Consider the following 23,198-nt stretch of genomic DNA (forward strand, 5'->3'; position numbering starts at 1 on the left):
GGGAAAATTGCTGTAATTATTAATAATTTATTTATTATTGTCATAATGTTATATAAGTTTGTTTTTATTCTAGTAACAAGTTTTAAATTATATTTTGTACGCACAAAACCCGAATTTTCCAGATAGGTCAAAGGGCAAAGTGTCCTAAAAAAAACCGGAAGTTACAATAGCGATTTGGCTTATTCAGCTTAAAAGAGGAGATTTCACACCCCTATATTATCTGCTGGTCATTGGATCTTCAGAGGATTTGGTGGGCTATGATCATTAAAGATCTGGGCTAACACAAATTTGTAGTTCATGATTGAGCCCACTATGCAACCAGGCTGTATAAGACCAGTGTTGGAGGAAGCTGTCAGTGCTGTATGAATAATGAACTTAAATAAGGGTTCAGAGATCGCTGCCTTAAATGTTTGTGGATTTTTAAGGAGTCATGTTGAATAATCTTGAAGCACAATACATAATTGTCATCACAACATCATTTGGGTTAAGTGATTGGTAATACTTTATTTCTCAAAAATCCAAGGCCACCCATACCCCCAGGAAATATTTAATACAACTCTAATTTCTTTTTCAAGTTTCACCTGTTTGTCAATGTATTTTCCCATCAAATAAGTCCAGTAAACAACCAGATGTTGATGCATGGGTCTGTGGAAACAAAGCAGTGAAACAGATGTCAAACTAAGCATCTGCCTCACATTTTGTGATGAAAATAAGATTTAAAAAAAATGAGAATACTAGAGTAGCTGAGTTTCTCTAGCCTTCTCCACTCCATACGACGTCCAAATTATGGAGAATATCAGTCTGACAGGCATGAGAATTCTCAGGGATTTTTTAGTCAAAATTTATGCAACTTTATTTAATTTCAACTTGGTTGTGGTACTATGTGCCTAATTTCAAGTGGCGTTTAAAGTTTTTTCAGGTTTTTTTTTAGGAAAGTCAAGTGCATCTCTTTTACTAGTCCGAGATTGCTCAGACCAGGCTCGGACTAGTAACAGAGATTCCACCTAGCACCACTAAAAAAAATGTCAATATTCAATTCCTATATACTTGCTGTGCCTCAATGTTTGAGGATTACATGTATCATAACTGCTTTATGTGCTCATTTATAATGCATTATCCTGGAACTTTAGATTGATTGCAGATATCAAAACTGGGAATGGTCCCCCTTCTTTTTCGAATAGCTCAGACACTTAGCGTCCACAGGACCAACAGCTTTATATGACTTCTGAAATACACTACCTTAAATATCTGCATGTGCTAAGCTGTATATGTGACCGTCCACGGCGAATGAGCCGTAAATTCCTCCCCCGGTCAATTTTGTTTTATTTCGTGTTTAAAAAATAAACATCATAAACATAAAAATGGTATATCATTTGACTTCAAACGATATCCAGAAGCGGGGTTATGGTTTGTTAAACTTTGCTCCTTCAACAATATTATAGCTTGTGTCTCTTTTTCCACATTGTTGGCAATAAATATCAGTCATAATTGGCGGTCATTTCAAATCATCCCCAAGTCAACGAGGTTTTAAGAAAGTTCTCTCATTGTTAATTGTTGGTTATGCATACCTGTACAAAATACAATGCCTGGTAACCCACCACTTGAACAGGATTTAGCAATATAAGCAAACAAAGACCAGAGCTATTAAAAGTTCTATAGCCATCGAAGGTAGAAGCTTATTATCCACTTCAACAATAGGATTATTGATTAGTTTTTGACTATCGAAATGAGACGGATGTCGGGCCAGCTGAAGTTACCGATGAATATGACCTTCGTACACAATTTACACCGTAACTCGGAATACAATTTAGGGAATTTACGGCTTATTTGTGCTGCCGGGTCACATATGGGGTCTGGCCCAAGGCCTGAGTAGAAATGGAAGTAGATAGCAAGCACGAACAGCACACATATTGAAATTCCATTACATTTATTTCTTAATTTTTAAGTAATCAAGTCAATAACTAGGTAGGCATTCAAGATTTCTCATACTCATACCAAGTGATTATGAGCAACGGCAAACCATAAACTGGAAGCAAATAAAGTACAGTAAAACCTCATTATAACGAAATCGGATACAAGAAAAACCCTGTTATAAAGAAGTATTTTTCCAGAACCAAGATCCCGGGGGGATCACTCACATAAATGGTCTGTACGCATGCGTGACCAAAAAACAAGTAAAGGGGTGTTTTTTTTAGGCAAGGCAAGTTACATGCGTGACGCGTTTAGGGTCTAAAAACAGTGATTTTCAAGAATAAGGGTAGTTTTCTGAAACTGGACAACTTGTTTAGGGTACCTTTTCAAATTTTTGGTAAATTATGAGTCCAAAAAAGGTACATTTGTTGCATTTTCACCAGCCAAAAACTCATTAGGGGGTAAATTCTCACTAAATTACCTTATTAAGGGCTAAATTTGCTGGTAGGGTAAAACTCGTTTAGGGGTTTTTGAAAAAATTTGGTCACGCATGCGTACACTGTCATATTTGAGTGCCCCCGGGACCAAGATACAAAATTCTTTTGTTATTTATTGTTTTTACAACCCTGATATAATGAAATTTGGATATAAAGAACTAATTTCTCTGTCCCTGACAACTTCGTTATAATGAGTTTCCACTGTAGTATTTCATCTACAATACAGCGAGGGCAGTATTGCATTCCCACATCAATGCACAGGTGGTTGGTGTTGGATGTGTTATCTTGTTCCAGTTTGGAATAGCCCCATCATGTGAAACACCATCAATCTCTTGTATTGAGGGCAGTGGAAAAGAATTTTACATTATTCTATTGAAGTCAAGCCATTCATTTCAGCTCAGAGCTACTGTTAAATAACTAACACCTCAGTAAATTTTCACATGTGTATCTGTTGATAATGCAACAGGTTTGTATGGTTTAAATAGTTTCAACATTGAATTCAAAAGTCAATTACACCCACAGACAAACATTAGGTCTAAGATTGTCCAATAAGGTGTCAATAAGGTTTGAATTTTCTTGCTGCTCTCAACTGTGCTATCCTGTGCTTATCTTCTTCAAACTTGCGTCTCAACTCAGCTATATCTGTGAGAGAACAATGAAATAAAAAAGCAATTATTAGTTTGATAATGATTTTCCGGATGGCACTGGTATAGTTCCTACCAGGTTTTATACCATATTGGGCTATTCCAGTTAAATTCCATACACCCCCTATGGAAGACATGACCTTAATCTCCCACACAGGGAGTGTACATTTCAAATGGAGTCACCCATTCAGGTAACCCCATTTCACACTCCCTGGAGAATAGAGGTAGTCATTGTGACGTCAACGCCGCCATCTTGTGGGTACGGAGTGACTTGTTGCTAAGATCACTGCATTGACGCTTGACTGAAAAGGTGCGTCACGCGCTGCGACTTCCGCGTTATCGGGGGCGTAATGTATAACACGTGACATGCAGAACGGCAGTACCCACAAGATGGCAGATCCCGCGGAAAAGGCTGACGGCCTCTATTATACTTCCAGGAGGATGCCCTGTTTCACTAAAGGCAAAATGATACAACCTTGCCTATAAAAGCTTTTCAAAACCCAACTTGCAAAACCTTATTTTTTAGCTATAGCGTGTAGCACCTGTAAGCAAGTTTGATAACAGTTTTGGTAAAATATACTTTGAAACCAAAGATAATGCAAAACAAATCCTTCCTCCATGTAGACTATAGGGTCTTTTGCCCTGTATTTTGTTTTTATCTCAGGCCAACAGAGGGTGTACCAAAAGTCACCTCATCTATAGGAATTGATATATAGTTAAAATGTGATCAAAATTATTCCATTAGACACATGCCACTTGATGGTGACCACTCTGCACTGTCACATTTATTGATCACTGGTCCTGGTATTGGTCAACAATTGCTCATTGCCTCAAGAATGATTAATGTTGAGTTAGTGGTCACACTTATGAGCCCTTGTTGACAGCTTACCAGCAGAGGTACAAACCATACAATTTTATTTCCTTTTTTGGACCATTATATTTGTAGGAAGCTTGAAAGGGAAACAAAATTATAACCATCAGGATGGTTATCATCACACTGACATTAAATATCCCAACTTACGTTCTCGTTTTGTCTCTCTCACTTGGAACGTGTAAAAATTAACCAGTTCTTTGTCTTCACGTTTTTTCTTCTCCTTGGCTTTCAGCTGCTTTTCAATATGTTCTTTTCTAGCTACTGGTTTCTGCTTCTTGGAGCCTTTCCTTGTCACTGTTATCCACCCTTCATCATCTGGTGTGCCTTCTTCTTCTTTGGCTTTCTGAATATCCTGTGTAAAAAACATAAAATGCGATCAAAAAACCTGATGATTTATAGTGCACTAAGCATAGGCACAACGCCTAGATGTTGATCCACAAGCCTCAGCACACTTTACAAGTTGTCTCTGACCACTACGGCCCCATACCATTCCATAAACCATTTAACAACAACTCAGCGTCTTTGTTGCTCAGAAGCGCACATTCTAGTCATTCCACAATTGACCTTCGCAGCCAGAGTTGCCAGAGTTTGGTACGGGTTACAATGAGATGTAGCATTAAGTTCAGGGGAATTTCAAGCTTACTCAATTTTTCCAGCCACAATACCCCATTTTTTGTTTTCATGCACATCGAGACAAAAGGAAAGGCTTTACTCAACAAAGTACATACACTACAGCATTCAACTGTAAATTTGTTTTTGAAATATTTAATTTGAAAAATACTCCAATATGCGCAACTTATAAACATTTGGGAGAAGAACGCTCGCTTTTTTAAATGATTTTATTTCTCTTTCATCTGACACCATCTGGATCACATCTCTTGTAATTTTGTAGATATTTATTTTGCTTTTTTCATTTGACATGGGAGAGACACACCGTTATTATTTTTTGAGACATTTCATTTGGAAAATACCCAAAAAGAGGTACAACTTATAACCACTAGGAACGTAACTACTGTTTGTTTTTTTAAATTGTATTCTTTGTTTTTTTGTCTTTGATTTAACTCCACCCCAAGGGTCATTCATTAGTTTGTGAGATATTTAATTTGAAAAATACCCCAAAATTACGAGTTGGACCCAAGATAAAACAAGACACAAGATATGAATATTGACATGGGCCTTAAAATAATAAATAAAGAGAAAACTTGACACCACGTTCCCTATCACCCTACCAAATTTCATTGGCTGCTGCCCTGAAGCTGTAGATTGGATTAACAATTTTTCACCTCATATATGAGCTTATATGATTATCCATCTATTTATCCATTAACCCAGCCATTCATCCATCATGACAAACATGATATGACCAACCTTCAATGTACATGATAAAATAATCCCATCCCAAAATATTGTTGCAGGTGGGCAAAAAACTGACATATAAAAAATGGTGGACACTCATTAAAAAGATGATTTCACTTGCTATCTAAAGTTTCAATTTGTTTCTACCACAATGTGTTGATCATCTTAAGGGATCTGGAATGAGCGTTTTGAGTGTTTCAACAGTATTTTTTGTTTGACATGAGAGCACATCAGACATATCGAATTGCATTCTGAATACGAAGAATGTCTTTCTGATATCAAATAATATTTTTCACATTTTTGATATACAACAGTCCTCGAAGTAAATTTTATAAATCTAATGATATATTCTTAAAGTGTATGTAGCTGGGAGGAAAAGCCGACGATCAATTGAAAATTTTGACCTTTCATATTGAAGATATGGATTTTTCCCCAAAAGACCCAATTTTTTTTGGGAAAAAAATCCCTATCTTCAATGCGAAAGGTCAAAATTTTCAATTGATCGTCGGCTTTTCATCCCACCTACATACACTTTAAGTATAAATCATCAGATTTATAAAGTTTACTTCGAGTACTGTTAAATATAGAAAATATCAATTTTTAATCATTTGCCATAAAATGGGTATTACATTGCGAATTAAAAAAAATTATTTGATATCAGAAGGACATTCTTCGTATTCAGAATGCAATTCGATATGTCTGATGTGCTCTAATGTCCCATAATAAATACTGTCCAAACGTTCATACCCCATCCCTGAACTATGCATTCCTAGAAATAATGTTCACTAAAAACTAGTAAACATTCTGACAGTCCATCACAATTTGTCTTTCCATGGTAAATAAAAAATCTCCATTGCAATGCTGGATATCTATCTTAATGACCTGAAATGCACTATATTATCAGGTAACTCATACTGATATCATAGAGGATCACAGGAATGCAATCTCATGGAATTCAAAACACAAGAGATAATTCTTGTTTTGTGTGGAGGTCAAACTATACAACAAGGCTGAACATATTAAAGACCCATTTAGTACCATATTCATTCTATTATCTGCCCACGCCCATGTAAGTGCTCACCCAGTGACTTTACAACAAGTAAACTGTGATATTATTAATTCATGCAAATCTGGATCATGGTCTGAAAAATATGGCACACTGCAGTCGATGGATGAATATTTCCATTTTGTATGTATGCAATTATGTAAACAATGTAAAAAAATAAGCGCCCACCCAAAGTGACTTTGTTAAGCACCCTGGGCGGTTAATGGAACAAATACAGTACTTCAAACCAGAAGCTTCCCATTCTATCTAGGGTATTGACATATGTGTGATGCGATCAAGCAAAATCAATCAGAACTCGGAAATATTACATTTTCAGTTTCTTAGATGATAGTAAAAAGCATTTACAAAGCTGTATTTTGCAGAAAACTCCATTAAAATTGAACAACCAATTCCAAAGATATGAGCAATTAAACAGTTTCTAAAACAACAGGAAACAAAAGGAAATTATCTTTGTTTGGCTATATCTCAAAATAAATATTTCCGAGTTCTGACTGATTTTGCCTGATCGCATCACATATTATTTTTCTTTTCTATTTTGACTTGTGTTTATTTTATGCAAGGAATTCTATTGAAACTTATTTCTGATTTGATGTAAGTGAAGGTTAACCCCCTGAGTACTGCCTTGTGGATTGATCAATTATGTGAATTATTCATCTGAGTGACCAATCAAAATACAGCTTCTAGATATTGAAGACCAAAAAAACTGCCTTTCTTGCAGCATTTTATTTCTTACAGTGTTTCTGATTGGTTAATTACATGTGATGTTCTTCTGAGTAGCCAATCAAAATACATACTGCTTCTAAATATTTACAACCAAAAACACTCTGCTTTTCTTACAGCATTTTTGATATTACATCGTACAGTGTTTCTGATTGGTTAGTTATAATTATTCATCTGAGTAACCAATCTAAATACAGCTTCTAAATATAAGTTCAATTCTCTTCTCTTAACCCCTTGACATCCACTGCCTTTCTTACAGCTTTACTGATTGGTAAAGTACTCATGGGGGTTAACACATCCAGTTTCATCTAGTTTACCCGGTCCCAGTAGAATTCTGATCAAGGTGTTCCACACTGATATGGGACTTCTCACTTTTCAAGTGATAAAATGTTTGTAGATAACTTAAGTATTAATTACGCACACCTGCCCATCTGATGTAGTAAACAATGTCAGTTTTACTTCCAAATCACTCAGTTTTAATATCATTGTTGACTCTCTTAGGTCTAATAATAAGTGGTTATAGAGAATATTATGTCTTTAATCATTCCACATTCAGGTATTGATACTGTCATTTCATGAATTCCAGGCAGGGAGTATAAACAGCCTGGAATAACCAGCAAAGTTTTAGGCCCCTATAAGACTGTGTCAGCAGAAATGCGTTCTATTTGTTTAGGCATCAATCAAGGGAAACGTAGCAGGCTCTTGGCTCTATTAGTCCACTGTTTACCATGAAATGGGTTATTCCAGCTGAAATACGCATACCCATGGAAGACTTAATCTTAATCCCACACAGGGGGTGTAAATTTCAAATGGAATCACCCATTCAGGTAGCTCCATTTGAAATTCACACTCCCTGTGTAGAAGATCAAGGTTGAGTCTTCTATAGGGGGTGTATGGATTTCAACTGGAATAACCCATTTTGGAGCAGACGACACTGAATGGGTGGCCCCATTTGAAATTCCCACTCCCTGTGTAGAAGATTGTGTCTGCTCATGCTACTTTCAGTTCCCTAACGTGTGGAACATTGCACTGGACTTATCATCAATGCCTGTGAGATAAGTGATTTCACCTATTTTCTGCATTGTTAAAAGAAGAAAAGCGCAGTGATTTATAGTGCGCTACGCACAGGCACAACGCCTAGACATTGATCCGCAAGCCTCAGCACACTTTGAGCATCTCCCAGCAATCTCCATGGCTCATATCGCTCATTCTACAAAATCCGGTGCCAATAGCCTTTTTTCCATTCTTTGGTCCACAAACACTTTGTCGAGCATTTAGGGCATCAAATATGTTGTTTTTCTGGTAGAACTCAGCGAGATCTACACGGACATACTCTGAGCCCGCATTTAGGATTTCATTTGGGGGGTGCTGATTTTGAAAAAGTGGACCTTTTTCCAGGGGAGGGGGCAATTTTGTGAAAAGTGGACCCCTGCGTACGGGCCTGGACATATATAGTTTTCCATACTTTAAATGCTTTCTTCAGCCTGATTAACCCTTGCAAAGGCTCAAAAATTGCTAAAATGCATTTCCACTGCTCAAGTGTCACATCTAACCCTGAATATTTTCTTTGAATAAATGCGATTTCTTTACATATTTGTTGTTTTTTAATTAGATAACGCACCATCATATTGTTTATCAACATTATTTTTTAGTGATTAAAACGTCTTTGTGTAATTCTAAAATAAAGGTTTTTAAAAATCACAGTAAAAATCGTGATGCTGTAGCATTTTTGGCATAGAAATGTTGTAAACATTGAAATTTGGACCGACCATGTTAAGATTGGTGAGCTACGTTACCAGGATTCTATAGTAGGCACTTGTATTAGATGTACTTCCTAATAATATGTGAAAGCTACCAGTGGTCGAACCCCATTTATATTAGAATTAACCGACATAACGTTCTAACGTTCGCAAATCACATCAAAAACATTAAAAACCAGTGAACTATGTTACTGTGAGCTACGTTACACACTCATTTACGCATCTTCAAAACTTCTATGAAATGGTTAAATCTGTTTTACAATTCACTCAAGTGATCTTAAGTTTGCTTTTTATGACCTTGGATTGAGTAAAACCAGCCCATTTTGTAGTCGGTAACGTAGCTCACATTACATTGAGTTTTAGTGTTAAAAAACATCATGACTTCCTGAAGGAAAAATATGCAAGTGGTGTTGGCAATTTTTTACATCTGAAAGTAGTGATACATTTACTCTTAAAAAACACAAAAAGCAGGTCTTTTTGAACAACTTTTATTTTTTCAATTTTTATAGTGGATTGGCACCGGATTTTGTAGAATGAGCGTTATGTGTGATTTGCCAGTATGATGTTTGTTGCTTGGCAACCAGTGCTAAAGTCTGTTCATATTGATCAGAACTATGAACCTGTGCATTGACCGGTGCCAATGCACAGGTTCATAGGTGTAAATACACTAGGTCCGATTTCAGGTTCATAGGTGTTAATACACCTAGGTCCGATTTCAGGTTCATAGGTGTTAATACACCTAGGTCCGATTTCAGGTTCATAGGTGTTAATACACCTAGGTCCGATTTCAGGTTCATAGGTGTTAATACACCTAGGTCCAATTTCAGGTTCATAGGTGTTAATACACCTAGGTCCGATTTCAGGTTCATAGGTGTTAATACACCTAGGTCCGATTTCAGGTTCATAGGTGTTAATACACCTAGGTCCGATTTCAGGTTCATAGGTGTTAATACACCTAGGTCCAATTTCAGGTTCATAGGTGTTAATACACCTAGGTCCGATTTCAGGTTCATAGGTGTTAATACACCTAGGTCCGATTTCAGGTTCATAGGTGTTAATACACCTAGGTCCGATTTCAGGTTCATAGGTGTTAATACACCTAGGTCCGATTTCAGGTTCATAGGTGTTAATACACCTAGGTCCGATTTCAGGTTCATAGGTGTAAATACACCTAGGTCCGATTTCAGGTTCATAGGTGTTAATACACCTAGGTCCGATTTCAGGTTCATAGGTGTTAATACACCTAGGTCCGATTTCAGGTTCATAGGTGTTAATACACCTAGGTCCGATTTCAGGTTCATAGGTGTTAATACACCAAGGTCCGATTTCAGGTTCATAGGTGTTAATACACCTAGGTCCGATTTCAGGTTCATAGGTGTTAATACACCTAGGTCCGATTTCAGGTTCATAGGTGTTAATACACCTAGGTCCGATTTCAGGTTTATAGGTGTTAATACACCTAGGTCCGATTTCAGGTTCATAGGTGTTAATACACCTAGGTCCGATTTCAGGTTCATAGGTGTAAATACACCTAGGTCCGATTTCAGGTTCATAGGTGTAAATACACCAAGGTCCGATTTCAGGTTCATAGGTGTTAATACACCTAGGTCCAATTTCAGGTTCATAGGTGTTAATACACCTAGGTCCGATTTCAGGTTCATAGGTGTTAATACACCTAGGTCCGATTTCAGGTTCATAGGTGTTAATACACCTAGGTCCGATTTCAGGTTCATAGGTGTTAATACACCTAGGTCCGATTTCTCGAAGCTAGGCTAGTGGTTAGGTTTCCTAATCCAGCAGGCTAGCCCTACCAATGTGGATATAGGTGATGTAGAATGTGAAATTGTAAGAACTATAAAGAGGACTAATTAGGCTAAGCCTGATGGCTTAGTAAGCCTGACCATTAGCCATGCTATGAAAACTGCCTTTGGATACCTTCTCTGATACACCTACCTCAGATACTTTCTGGTCATACGTTTGCATAAATTCATCTATTTCTTTCTGTAAATCTTTCAAGTTTGGTCTCTCAGATTTGTATTCTGTGCACCATTCTGTACAAATATAAATACATTAGCATATACATATTTATTTAACAATCCAACTAACTAACATACAGTGTAAAAGAATACATATATGCAGCAATTTGTTGAACTAGGACACTTGTAATATTCATCCAAATTGTGCATTTTTTAGAACAAGTATAGACATGTTATACTGAAGCAGACTTAAGATAAACATGAAAGCAATTTGTTAAAGTCAAAATCGGACATCAAAATGAAGACGGAATAAAAGTATGTTCATACTTTTTTTTCTTATTGCTAGCAGTAGACACACATAAATTACTAAAGATAATTTACATTTGTAAATTAATGTATAAATGTGTTAGTGTGCGATGCGTAATTCTTCTTTCCCCTGTAATATTGATATATTAAGAATAACAGCTAAGCATCATTAATTTGATCTTGTGTGCTAGTTTGTAATGTTCCCATGTTCCAGTGTATGATGCGTAAGCCTCTTCCCTTGTTTAGACACAGATAGTAATTTACACATTAGAGCGGGTTGTTTTATTATGCTAATCTAATCTGTACCTCTTGGGAGATCAGCACTTATGTACTGAAAGAGCTTACCAGAATAAAGATAGAAAGAATATAAATAAATGTTACAATCAAATCGGCCTATATACATGTGGCAGGGCCGTAGCAAGGTTGAAAAATGTGGGGCGGCCATCACAAATGTGGGGCGGCCAAATTACAAATATATATGCCCAAATTGAAATAAAGATTAAGAAAAACATAATGAAATTTTCAAAAAGTGGGGCAGCCATGGCATCCCCGGCCACCCCGCTTGCTACAGCCCTGACATGTGGTGATTGTTTGGAGTATGTCCCATAGCATGACACATAAGCCTCTTTTGAGTCCAGTAATCTTTGTGCCCAATCTATTTGGCGTTTTCAGGCAGGAAAGTAGGCCATTACATGGGAGCAATATTTGTAATGTTCTCACTTATCAATTACAAGATAACAGGGGCACAAACTGCAATGAGTTCACTTCATGCTATAATTTGGTACCCTGGATACCCCAAGGGAACATAGATTATATACAAAAAGATGTGAAGCGGTACTTACTTTTGTATCCTGCTTCTAATGCTGGTTGATCATCAGATATTAATATGTATGGCTCTGAATGCTTGCGATTCATGGCCTTCTCTACAGCTGAAGGACTTTTGAAGACAACATAGGCAACTTTGAAACCCTGTAAGGATGGATATAAAAATCTTGTCTCACTTTTTCATGAAAATTAATCAATTGGCACAATTAAGACACTTGAACATAATATAGAGAATGAGTAGAGGCAACGGGCAATTCCATTTGAAATCCTCACTCACTCTGTGGAAGATTCAGTTTTCAAATAGAATAGACAACTGGGTAAATTCCATTTTAAATACTTACACCAGTTGTAGAAGATATACATGTAGGTAAAGCCATATACAGGGGAGTATAAAATAATGAACCCCAACCCCAATTCAACTTGAAAATTCTTGTGTGTTACAAATCACAAAAATATCTGTTCACAAAATAACCTCCTACAGGGCGTCTCCCAAAAAAAAGAGGCCCCTCATTGCCCCCTCTTTTTCTCCTATTTCAGAAAAGTTGATCAAGTATATGTTGGTATGTAAAGAAGCCTATATCCGTTAGCTTTAATAAACCGAAACAATTATTTCAATCGGCTCATAACTTTTGAAGATATGCCCTTTTAAAGAAATGTATCCGTTTTTCACTCTGTCCATGGAGGAGGTTTGGCTACTTCAAAGATTGACAAGTGCATATACATGTACCATGCATGAATATAAAACATTCCTTGAATCCTCGATGATAACTTTATAAAATAAAAACTTTATTTTAGGGAACAGGCTTTACTGGTGGCCTTATGGGTTATGGATTTTGTTAAGTGTCATTAATTTGGGCGAAATTGATGTGGGATGGGACTTCTTTTGCTATACTTGCAATTACTTATGTTTTTCTCGGTTATTTTATGCCTTTTTGTTTTATTATGTTTCTTACTTTATTGTTTCTTGCTTTCTTTTTATTGACAACATAAGTCATTTCTCTTTTTGGAATAAAAGGTAGCCCTGAAAAGGGCTGTTTAGTTTGTCTTTGGTTCTTTTGAAGTGTGTTTACTGTGCTGCTCTGCCCTCTAACTGGTTGCCTCCTTGACAAATACAGGTTTCAGCCCTAGTCCTCATTGCATCAATTGCGTTGCGTACCAACCTCGTGCGCCGGATACTTACGAATATAGCAGTAATACGTTTGCAAAGATCTTGGATCAAATGAAGAAATCAAGTGGTGTGAGGTCTGGTGATCTTGCAGGCCACTAACTTAATAAATAATGATATTGATAATTACAGTGATAGCAATACAAGTGATATTGATAGTGTATCCAACCAATATACTGGTAGTATTGATGTACATGTAGATACTGTTATTTCTGTTGACTCACATGACTTTGGTAAACAGATAAGTGCTGACAATACAACAAATAGTTCTCAAAATGTATCCCATAATCCTGTTTCAACCATTAATATCCAAGATGCATACAAGGTTCTTCGTGATTTAAGTACTGGTCTAATTATTGGACAACTCAATATTTGTAGCTTGATTGAACACTTTGATGAGTTGAAGCATATTTTAAGTTCCAACTCTTTTGATGTTTTTGGACTTAATGAAACATTCCTGTCTGATAATGTTACTGATAATTATATTAATGTTGATAACTTTTATGTTTATAGGAAGGATAGAAAGTGCAATACTAATCACAGAGGTGGTGTAGCATTTTATGTAAATAAGTATTGTACGCATGTTGTAAGAGATGATTTAAGTTCTGAGAAACTTGAGCTGTTAACTATTGAATTAATGCCTTTGAAAAGGAAACCCACTATTGTTGTATTATGGTATAGAGTGCCTGGTTCATGTATTGATTTATTTGATCATCTTCAACAACTTCTTCAAGTTATTGAATCTGAAGGAAAGGATTATATCCTAATGGGTGACCTTAATTGCGATCTTTTGACAACCACACCCCACTGTTATACTAAAAGACTTAATTATATCAGTGAAAGTTTTAATCTCAAACAAATTATAACAGAACCTACCAGGATAACTGAAACTAGTGAAACACTTCTTGATGTAATTTACTGTTCTAATGCCTCCAAAGTTTGTAAGTCAGGTGTTATACATGCTGGTATAAGTGATCATTCAGTTACATATGCAATTCTTGGTAAAATTAAAAATAGTGTTGGTAGTAAAGTAAATATAGACAGTAGTAATAAGCATGATCATAATTATAAAATATCTCGTTCTTATAAGAATTTTAATGAGCAAGACTTCTTGCAAGATTTAGCTCTAACTGATTGGAATCCTGTAATTAATACTGGTGATGTTGAAGTATCTGCTGAACTTTTTGGGGAAATATTCTTAGATGTTATTGACAAACATGTACCGTTTAAAAAGAGTAAAATTCGTAAGAAAACTTCATCATGGATGACTAATGAGGTTCTTGATATGATGCGCGAGCGAGACAGACTGAAGGTTATAGCTATTAAATCAGGTAATGATCACTCTTGTTGGGAAAATTACAAGAAAGCTAGAAATAATACTAATAAGATTGTAAAGAGTAAAAAGAAAGAATTCTTAAATCAAGGTTTCAATAAACATAAAAATAACATTAAAAAGACATGGGAACACCTTAGACATGTTGTTCCATCTAAAAATAAAGATACCAAAATTCCTCCATTAATACTAAAGATGGTCCTGTAACTGAATCTAAAGACAAAGCTGATGAATTAAATAAATTCTTTTCAGAAATAGGTTCAAAACTTGCTGATAATATTGATGAAAATGATTTTTGTGATTATAAGAAAACTAGTAATATTAAGAAACCTACCTTTAACTTAGTTCATGTGAATGATGATTATGTATTCAATCAATTAACAAAATTATCTGATGACAAAGCCACTGGCTTGGACAATATACCATCTAAACTACTTAAATTAGCTGCTCCTGTCATTACACCAATAATCACTCATCTAATTAATCACTCTTTCACAACATGTAAATTCCCAAGTTGTTGGAAAAGAGCTAAAATAATTCCTGTTTTTAAGGCTGGGGATCCTAGTGACCCTAGCAACTATAGGCCAATTTCAATTCTTGTTGTTATTTCTAAAATTGCTGAAAGGGCTGTTTTTGATCAGTTATATAATTACTTAAATGATAACAAATTAATCAACATTAATCAATCAGGTTTCCGTCCATCTCACTCCACCAGTTCTGCCCTAATTAACATTACTGAAGATTGGTATAATGAAATAGATAAGGGAAATCTAATTGGTCTTTGTTCACTTGATCTAAAGAAGGCTTTTGATACAGTAAACCATGAAATTTTCTTAGATAAACTTAAATTATATGGTATTGGTAAACATTGTATTCAGTGGTTTGAAAGTTATCTAACAGGACGTTCTCAATGTACTACTGTTAATGGTACTCTATCTGATACATGTGAAATAACATGTGGAATGCCACAAGGGTCAATCGATGGCCCACTTGCTTTTCTTATTTATATTAATGATTTGCCAAATTATGTCACACACTGTAAGGTTAATATGTATGCTGATGATACTGTAATCTATTATGCTTCTAACTCAACTAAGGAAATCATGAATTGTATAAATGAGGATCTTGATATAATAAGTAATTGGCTGAAAAGCAACAAACTTAGTCTTAACACTGATAAATCTGAATTCATGCTCATAGGATCTAGGCAACGTTTGCAATCTGTTAAAGATGATATTCACAATGTTTCTGTAACTATAAATGGTGCTAATATTAAACAAGTTAATGAATGTAAACATTTAGGTGTCATCATTGATGACACATTGACATGGAATCAGCAAATTGATCAAGTTCGTAAGAAATCTCTTAAAGGTATGTTTATGTTGAAGAAATGCAAATCTAATTTTATTTCTACAGATATTTTGAATATGGTTTATAATGCAATTGTACTTCCTCACCTTGAATATTGTAATGTTGTTTGGGGAAATTGTGGTATGTCTATAGCAAAGAGATTACAAATTATCCAAAACAGAGCTGCTTTCGCATTATTTGTGGAGCTCCATGGGATACCTCCAGTGCTATTGTCCTAGATCAGCTCAATTGGAAGCCACTTTCTCATAGACATCAGTATAATACCTCAATTTGGATTTATAAAATTTTAAATAACTTAGCACCTCCTTACCTTTCAACTGTTTCCTCGTTTTCTAATAATAAATACAATTTTCGCAAAGTAAAAATAATGTTTTCATCCCACAGCCTAAAACTGATTTCAAAAAACGTAGCTTATCATATAGAGGTGCAATCTTATGGAACAGTCTTGATGATAGGGTCACAAATTCACCTAATTTATTTACTTTCAAAAATATGCTGAAAGATGTTTCATTTTAATTCTTTTCAGTTTTGTTTATAAGTTTATAAATTCTTTCATTTTTTCCCCTTGTATGTAAGTTTATTTATGATGTTTTGTATCGCTTAACAATTCATTTGATATTTTTATGAAGTGTCGCTTGTAAACAGTTTTACAAGGTAACCTATATATACATTGTAAGTTTATATGATCTTTTGTATCTTTTAACAATTCATTTGATATTTTGTATAACATATCTCTTGTAAACATGTTTTGTTAAATATTTGTTTGTACTGTAGTTTGTATCCACGGCCCCAAGGAAGAACAACCTAGGGTTGAAGTGGGCCCACCGTGGCTAAATAAAGTTGAATCTTGAATCTTGAATCCACAGCATGACCCATCCCAAACACTCTGTTTGCTATCCGTGGACAGAGTTAAAAACGGGTACTTGTCTTTAAAAGGGCATATCTTCAAAAGTTGTGAGCCGATTGAAATAATTGTTTTGGTTTATTAAAGCTAACAATTAAAGGTTTCTTTACATATCAAAATATATTTGATCAACTTTTCAGAAATAGGCGAAAAAGAGGGCGCAATAACGAGCCTCTTTTTTTTGGGACACCCTGTATGTATCGTTGTCTCCTGAACATGTTTAAGGCGTAAACTCTTGGTAGTTTTGCGTTAAACATGTTCAAGGGCCACAAGTAGGTTTTTCCTGCCCAACAACATTATAGAACTTATTATAAAATGTACATGCAAATTCACCTGAGATATGTTTTCATGTGAGAAGTACTTTGTGGTTGATTTTGGCAGCAGCTCTGATGTAGGTTTCTCTTGTAAGTAAACAGAATCCACTCGGCCACAGTCACTAAATAGTCTCACAAAACAGTCCTGTTGGTAAAAATAAATCGAATAAAAACAATCACAGTCACTAAATAGTCTCACAAAACATTCCTGTTGGTAAAAATAAATCAAATAAAAACAATCACACTTGAGCACAAAAACACCTGATAATTCAAATTTTGTACAGGGTGTCCCAGAATGATTTATACCGTGTTTGAATAAAATATCAAAAATATATAGTCAACAGTGTATCTAATTTTAATAAGTGCAATACTATGCCACACATGTCTCCTACTTATTCTGTGACTTTCATGGAAATAGCTTGATTCATTTTGGCGTGACATTGCTATTACTGAAAATGGACAAAAACTGCATGTGTGTAATTTAGAGTGCAAAGGCATCACAAAACATGGATCCTTTATCACCATCGTCCAACCGCACTGTGCAATATATTGGCGAAACCCTACATTCTTTGATAGGAAATACACCAAATTTGGCACAGATGTAGAGCTTACAATGCTAAATAATGCTTGATATGGGATTAAGTGAAACATTTCAATATGACATCAGATATTTAGGTTGAAAAACATACTTTTTATGTGATTTGTACCACAATTTTTACCCAAAAATATCATTATTACCGAGGATATAACTTCCTCAAGGATCCTCCGCAGTAAATTTTAATCTTCTTCGATTACGTAGCTGGGGTTTGCCCATATACTGTGGACATAAATACATGCTATGACTCTAAGGACGAACCTTCTCTATACTTTTAAGAAAAATCCACCTCTGCCGGCATTTTAAATGATGAAACTCGCACACCTCAATAATTTTCTTCAAAACTGCCGCCAAAGAAAGAATAGTTATAGGTCACTCAAGCGTAGCAGATCCTTTATTCCATACAATGATTGCTTCGTAATATCATAAATAAAGCGATAGATATCGACTATTTAGTTGAAGTAAGAACAGGACACAACAATATACTGCATAACATTACTTTGTGCTGAAAGGTTAGTAATTTAACAGATTTTCAAAATAGGTTGCTTTGTCAAAACTTGGAATTCACTATTTTTACATAATTCTCTAACTTCTACTAGAAACGTCCAATTTTAAAATCTAAAAATCTGAGAAAGCTAAATATATGTAGAACTTAAAAATGGAAAACAATATGACCAATAGAAATGCCGTTCATACCCAAAAAATTCCATCTTTCTCGGTATAAATCATTCTGGGACACCCTGTATAATAGACAAATATAAATTAAGTGGTCAATTTATATTTGGGAGCTTGGGTATGAAATCTATTTTCACAGGACTCAAATTCAAAATTGTGCCATACATGTATGTTGAAAAGACTAGCTTTCCAAACATGCTGCTTGCATTACTTGTAAATCAATGCCACGTAATGCCAAGGATTGATGTTGAAGTCAGCCTTCAGCCCTGGAGACTGAAGCCTAGCATTTAGTCTGTAAATTGTAGATTTCATGACAAAATTTCATGGGCCCAAGGTAGCGTATTGCCTGGCCCCAAGGAAGCATATTGGCTGTGATTTTCTAAGGGTTTGGGCATGAGGGCCAGCCTTATTTTACATACTGCGTGTAAGTCAAGGTAATGCACACTGTGGCCAATGAGGCACTTGCACCGGGTTTCGGTAATGTCAGAGAGGGTTTGTCATGGTCCCCTATGCACTGAACAAGTGCTAGCCAGGCCATGCCTGACCCAATTTGTAAGAACCGTATCACAGAAGAACTTCAATAGTTCTTTAGGTCATATTTCTAAATCATTTTACCAACATTCAGGGACTTAGCAAGGGGGTGCCTCTGAGTTGTTCAATTGGAGAAAAAAAATGGTTTGCCAAAATGGAGTAAGTTGGACAATTCAGCAAGTCCACCTTTTTGGATTTGCTGTACCCAAAACATATACAATGTACATATGGTACCACATGTATGGTTGGTACCACTTTTTAGTGTTGGCTCATGAAAAGTCTACTTTTTTTGGCGAGAACTCACCATAGAAAAGTGCCTTTTTTTTCAGTGAAATCAGTCCCCAAGCTCAAATCCATCTTGTTAACCATCTGCACACATGTGTCAACTGCAGACGACAAGTTTTAATTAAAAAATTTCAGAACTGGAAATCCTCATGACCATATTTGGAATCAGCATGAAAACTACATCAACATGAGTACAAACAAGCCTACTATTGGTTTAGTGGTTGTTAAGTTGGCTCTCGATATTTTGAGAAAATATCTCAAATCTCAAATTTTTATGTTGAAGCCTATGTCTAGCACTCTAGCACACACAAAGATAGATTTGTACTGACCTTGTTACAGTATGGAGGTACATTGAGTACAAAGATAGTCCTATCTGGTGGTAAACTAGCACTGTCTCCTCTGATGTTATGTTCCTTATAATACAAAACATGACCAGATTGACTCTTTCTGTTGAGCCTTATAGGGAGCACTGAAATCAAAATAAAATGATAATTATGTTTAAGTTAAATTTTGTGCCTATTTTTGCATTTTTCTCAAAAATTATAGCGCATTGGTGACAAGTAAGATATGTTTATTATAGGGGCAAGGACTACAACTATTAAAAACACGATACGCGCGTATCGTGCCTACCCACAAAAACTACCCTTTTACACATTCTTATTATCGCGGATGGTGTACAGGCCACAATAGGAGTGACCCCCCTGGGCACAGTGTTTGACTCTTCCTGTACACGGGACCAACAGCTTTACGTAGACCTGTATGCTAGGTGAATTCAAATTTGCCATCAAACTGCATCATTTTATATATCAAATTAAAGCCCTTGAGTAAACAAAGCCAAAACTGAAAACCTTTTTTTCATAGCACTTTCCGTAGCAAAGTTACATCTTGTCAAAGATAGACTTTCATCAAAAAGATTCAACTAGCAAAATTCCCCAAAATGGCATTTCGGGGGTGTTTCTAGATCTTAGTCTCATTATGATAGCACTATTTAGCAGCTTTTTTTAATGGAACTGCTATCAAAATCCCTCTAAAATTCCATGTGCGATTGTCTTATCACCATAAAAAATCATATATTTGGGTCAAGTGAAGTATAGAAAACATATTTATGCAGTGCCGTACTGTTACGCTGATTTTCGTATTCGGCGAGGAGGATGATTTCGACCTCCTGGTTTGTTTACAAACAGAGAGGTAGACAAAAGACCGTTCCGCTTGTCCAAACACTCAAGTATCAGAAGGATGGTCCACAATAGCGTGATTCACGTAACATGAATAGGGATTAAAAAGCTGTCAAGTAGAACCATGTGCTTCTTTTGTCCTATTTGCCATCAAGATTTCATATGGAAACAGTTCAGACCCAGAACAGGATCATGTCAGAAATTAATATTTTGTTCTGGGTCTGATTATTCGGACTAATATTTATGTAGGTTTCCTTCTTCGGCCAGTTGTTTTAAATTTGTATGTAAATATGCATTGACATTGTCGGCGATTTGGCTGACTAGCAAATGTGTTAACTAAGGTTTGCCTGGCATACCTACTTCATGTGACTTCCGAATTATGGACGTCGCACATACACTAACCTATATTTGCACATGCTAAGCATTTACTGTCAGGCAGGGGCCTGGTTCTATATCCTCACATGCTCATATCCATCGTCCATTATCAGTGGCCTGGATTGTGCGTACAGTAAACTTGGCCTTGCAAAGACTAAAGTTAATTTTTTATTACTTCGGTGGTCCAAGCTTGGCGCTAAGCGTAGACGAGCGTACACACAGAAGAAATAAACAATCACACTGATTGGCTGATCACAGACAACGCACTTGCCAACAAGGCTACAAGCGGCGTTGGTTGACCCATTGCATTGGTCGTCGGCGCGGCGCGTAGTAGGCGACCTTGTCACTTCTACACGATTGCAATTTACCATCGCGTACCCAGACCACGGAAGTAATAAAAAAAATAACACTAACAGGGCTGTCAACTCTCACGCATTGGCTGTGAGTCTCACGCATTGGGCCCATTGGGTCACTTTCTCACGGTCTCACGCCAAGGTAGTATTATCTCACGCCTACATGTATGTAATAAATCTCACGCAAAAAGCTGGAAAATGAGTACAATCTCACGTATTGTCATGAATAATTTGTTGCTCCCCACCCAACCCCCCCCCCCGCTTTTCACATTCTCGAGCGCCGTGGCTCAAAAGTCAAATAATCATGGTACAAAATGAACATTGGAATCGGCAAATCCCGGTACGCCTCCGTCTCACGCCAAGCAATTCCAAAAAGTTGACAGCCCTGAGAATAAGCTTACCAATCCATTCCAAGCGAGTCTTGACAATCACAATGCTGTTTTTTTTTTTGACATGTCCACATTCCTTATTATAGAGGGCGACATTCAATCCAAAAAGGGAAATACAAAAATTTGAAATTTGGACACCAGAAACTTGACGACGTAGTCTAAAATGTGCCGGTACTTTATCCTTGATACAGAAGTCAGCATGCAGTGAAAGTTAGATTTCATAAAATAAAATCGCCTTTGTGTAAAAATGGATCGCCGTGCCGTGGTGAAAAATGATGCATTAGGCACTTGAAACTTGATGCTGAGTTTAGCGTCCCCCGCCCGCGTTATGAATTTTGTGCCGCGTTTGAGATGTAAAATCTGAAAATAATTCATTATTTTGCAAATTACTACTAAACCAGAAAGAAAATTTGTTCTGCAAAATTTTTAAACCCCTCTTTTTGTATTTGAACCCTTCAAAAACTATAGAAAGCCTTGAGAACTATTCGATGAATCCATCTAAATATTTTAGCATTAAAAATATACAGGTTTTTGACCCTTGCTCTATCCAATTATTTCAATTATACCTTTGGGATACCAGGGTAGACTAGAAGTGAACTTAACCTAGCCAAAATGTTTTTACCAGATTGTTGATGTTGTAAATAATTTAACTAGGAAAGACCTAGTTTTTACAAATTGGTGCCAAAAATTTATTTCATAATGTTCTGCACATGATTGTTATTTGTGTATTGAGTCAATACCCCCCCCATTTTCCACCTATCCTCAAATGTATACGGAGAGGTTAGTACAAATTGGAGTGAAGAAGACTGGCATGGTATACTTTGGAATACATTTAGTTTGTTTTAAAACTTGAAAAACAAAAAGCAAGATAATTATACTTTTATAAATGTTTATGTGTGTTTGTGACACTATATTGCGACTGGCGATACCCAATTAGAGTGAACAAAAGTGCATAAGCATTGGTAAAAGGCCGCTGATAATGAAACCTTGAAAATAATGAATAATGAATAATGAAATAGTTGCCTCATTATGAGCTGAAAAAATGGGACGCTAAACTCAACATCAAGTTTCAATAGCCTTACATGTTTTTTTTTAAAAACAGACATTTGCCCATAACTTCGCTAATTTTTGACCTACAGACATGGTTGACCCCTCATTTTTTAAGTTAAATAATCACCTTTTTAAACAAAATAATTTCCATGTGAAATATCCTACTTGAAAATTTTGTGAACATGCATTGGCAATGCCAATGGTAAGCTTATTATTTTCTTGCCCCGAACTAGACTTCGAACCGCAGTCTTCACTAATTATCCGACATTGATCTTTGGGCCATTAGATGACTAAATCAATTGCACAAAAGAACAAAGAAATATCTTTCATGGAAATTCATGCTCTTACCATTAAAACCAGCAATAGATCCTGCCATGTTTTCTTCGATGTAAGTTACCATGCAATTGCATTCCTCTTTGCACGGAGCACCACACCAAGCTATGGCAAGCCAAGTGTGCGGTAATTCGTTTAGCTTCGTTTAGGGAAGTGAGCGGTTATGTAGGCCTACGAATCAGCAGGAGCTAGCAGGCTCACTGTTTTACAAATACTCAGGCCCGTAGCCAGGATTTTATGTGTGTGTGTGTGTGTGTGTGTGGGGGGGGTGGGTTTGGTGCTGATTTTGGAGAAAAAAAATGGATTTTTTTTTTTTTGCAAGGGGTCGGGCAATTTTGTGCAAAGTGGACTTCTTTCTTCTCCCCAGTGAACCGTTTTGACCAAAAAAAGCTTTCTAAATTTCTTATGGAACTTC

General features: G+C 36.1%; 1 protein-coding gene across 1 annotated transcript; it reads right to left on the reverse strand.

The window, feature by feature from the left end:
- Window positions 1-2,834: 2,834 nt before the first annotated feature.
- On the reverse strand, window positions 2,835-22,925 carry LOC140160912 (ribosomal RNA-processing protein 7 homolog A-like). The gene is made up of 7 exons (XM_072184251.1): window positions 22,799-22,925; window positions 19,438-19,577; window positions 17,042-17,167; window positions 11,953-12,079; window positions 10,782-10,879; window positions 4,074-4,278; window positions 2,835-3,050 (listed from the first exon to the last, which is right to left on the reverse strand). Exons 1-7 carry the CDS (start codon window positions 22,848-22,850, stop codon window positions 2,965-2,967), a joined length of 834 nt encoding a protein of 277 aa, XP_072040352.1. The 5' UTR covers window positions 22,851-22,925; the 3' UTR covers window positions 2,835-2,964.
- Window positions 22,926-23,198: the final 273 nt, after the last annotated feature.

The sequence above is a fragment of the Amphiura filiformis genome, chromosome 1, assembly GCF_039555335.1.
Source record: "Amphiura filiformis chromosome 1, Afil_fr2py, whole genome shotgun sequence".
Taxonomy (NCBI): domain Eukaryota; kingdom Metazoa; phylum Echinodermata; class Ophiuroidea; order Amphilepidida; family Amphiuridae; genus Amphiura; species Amphiura filiformis.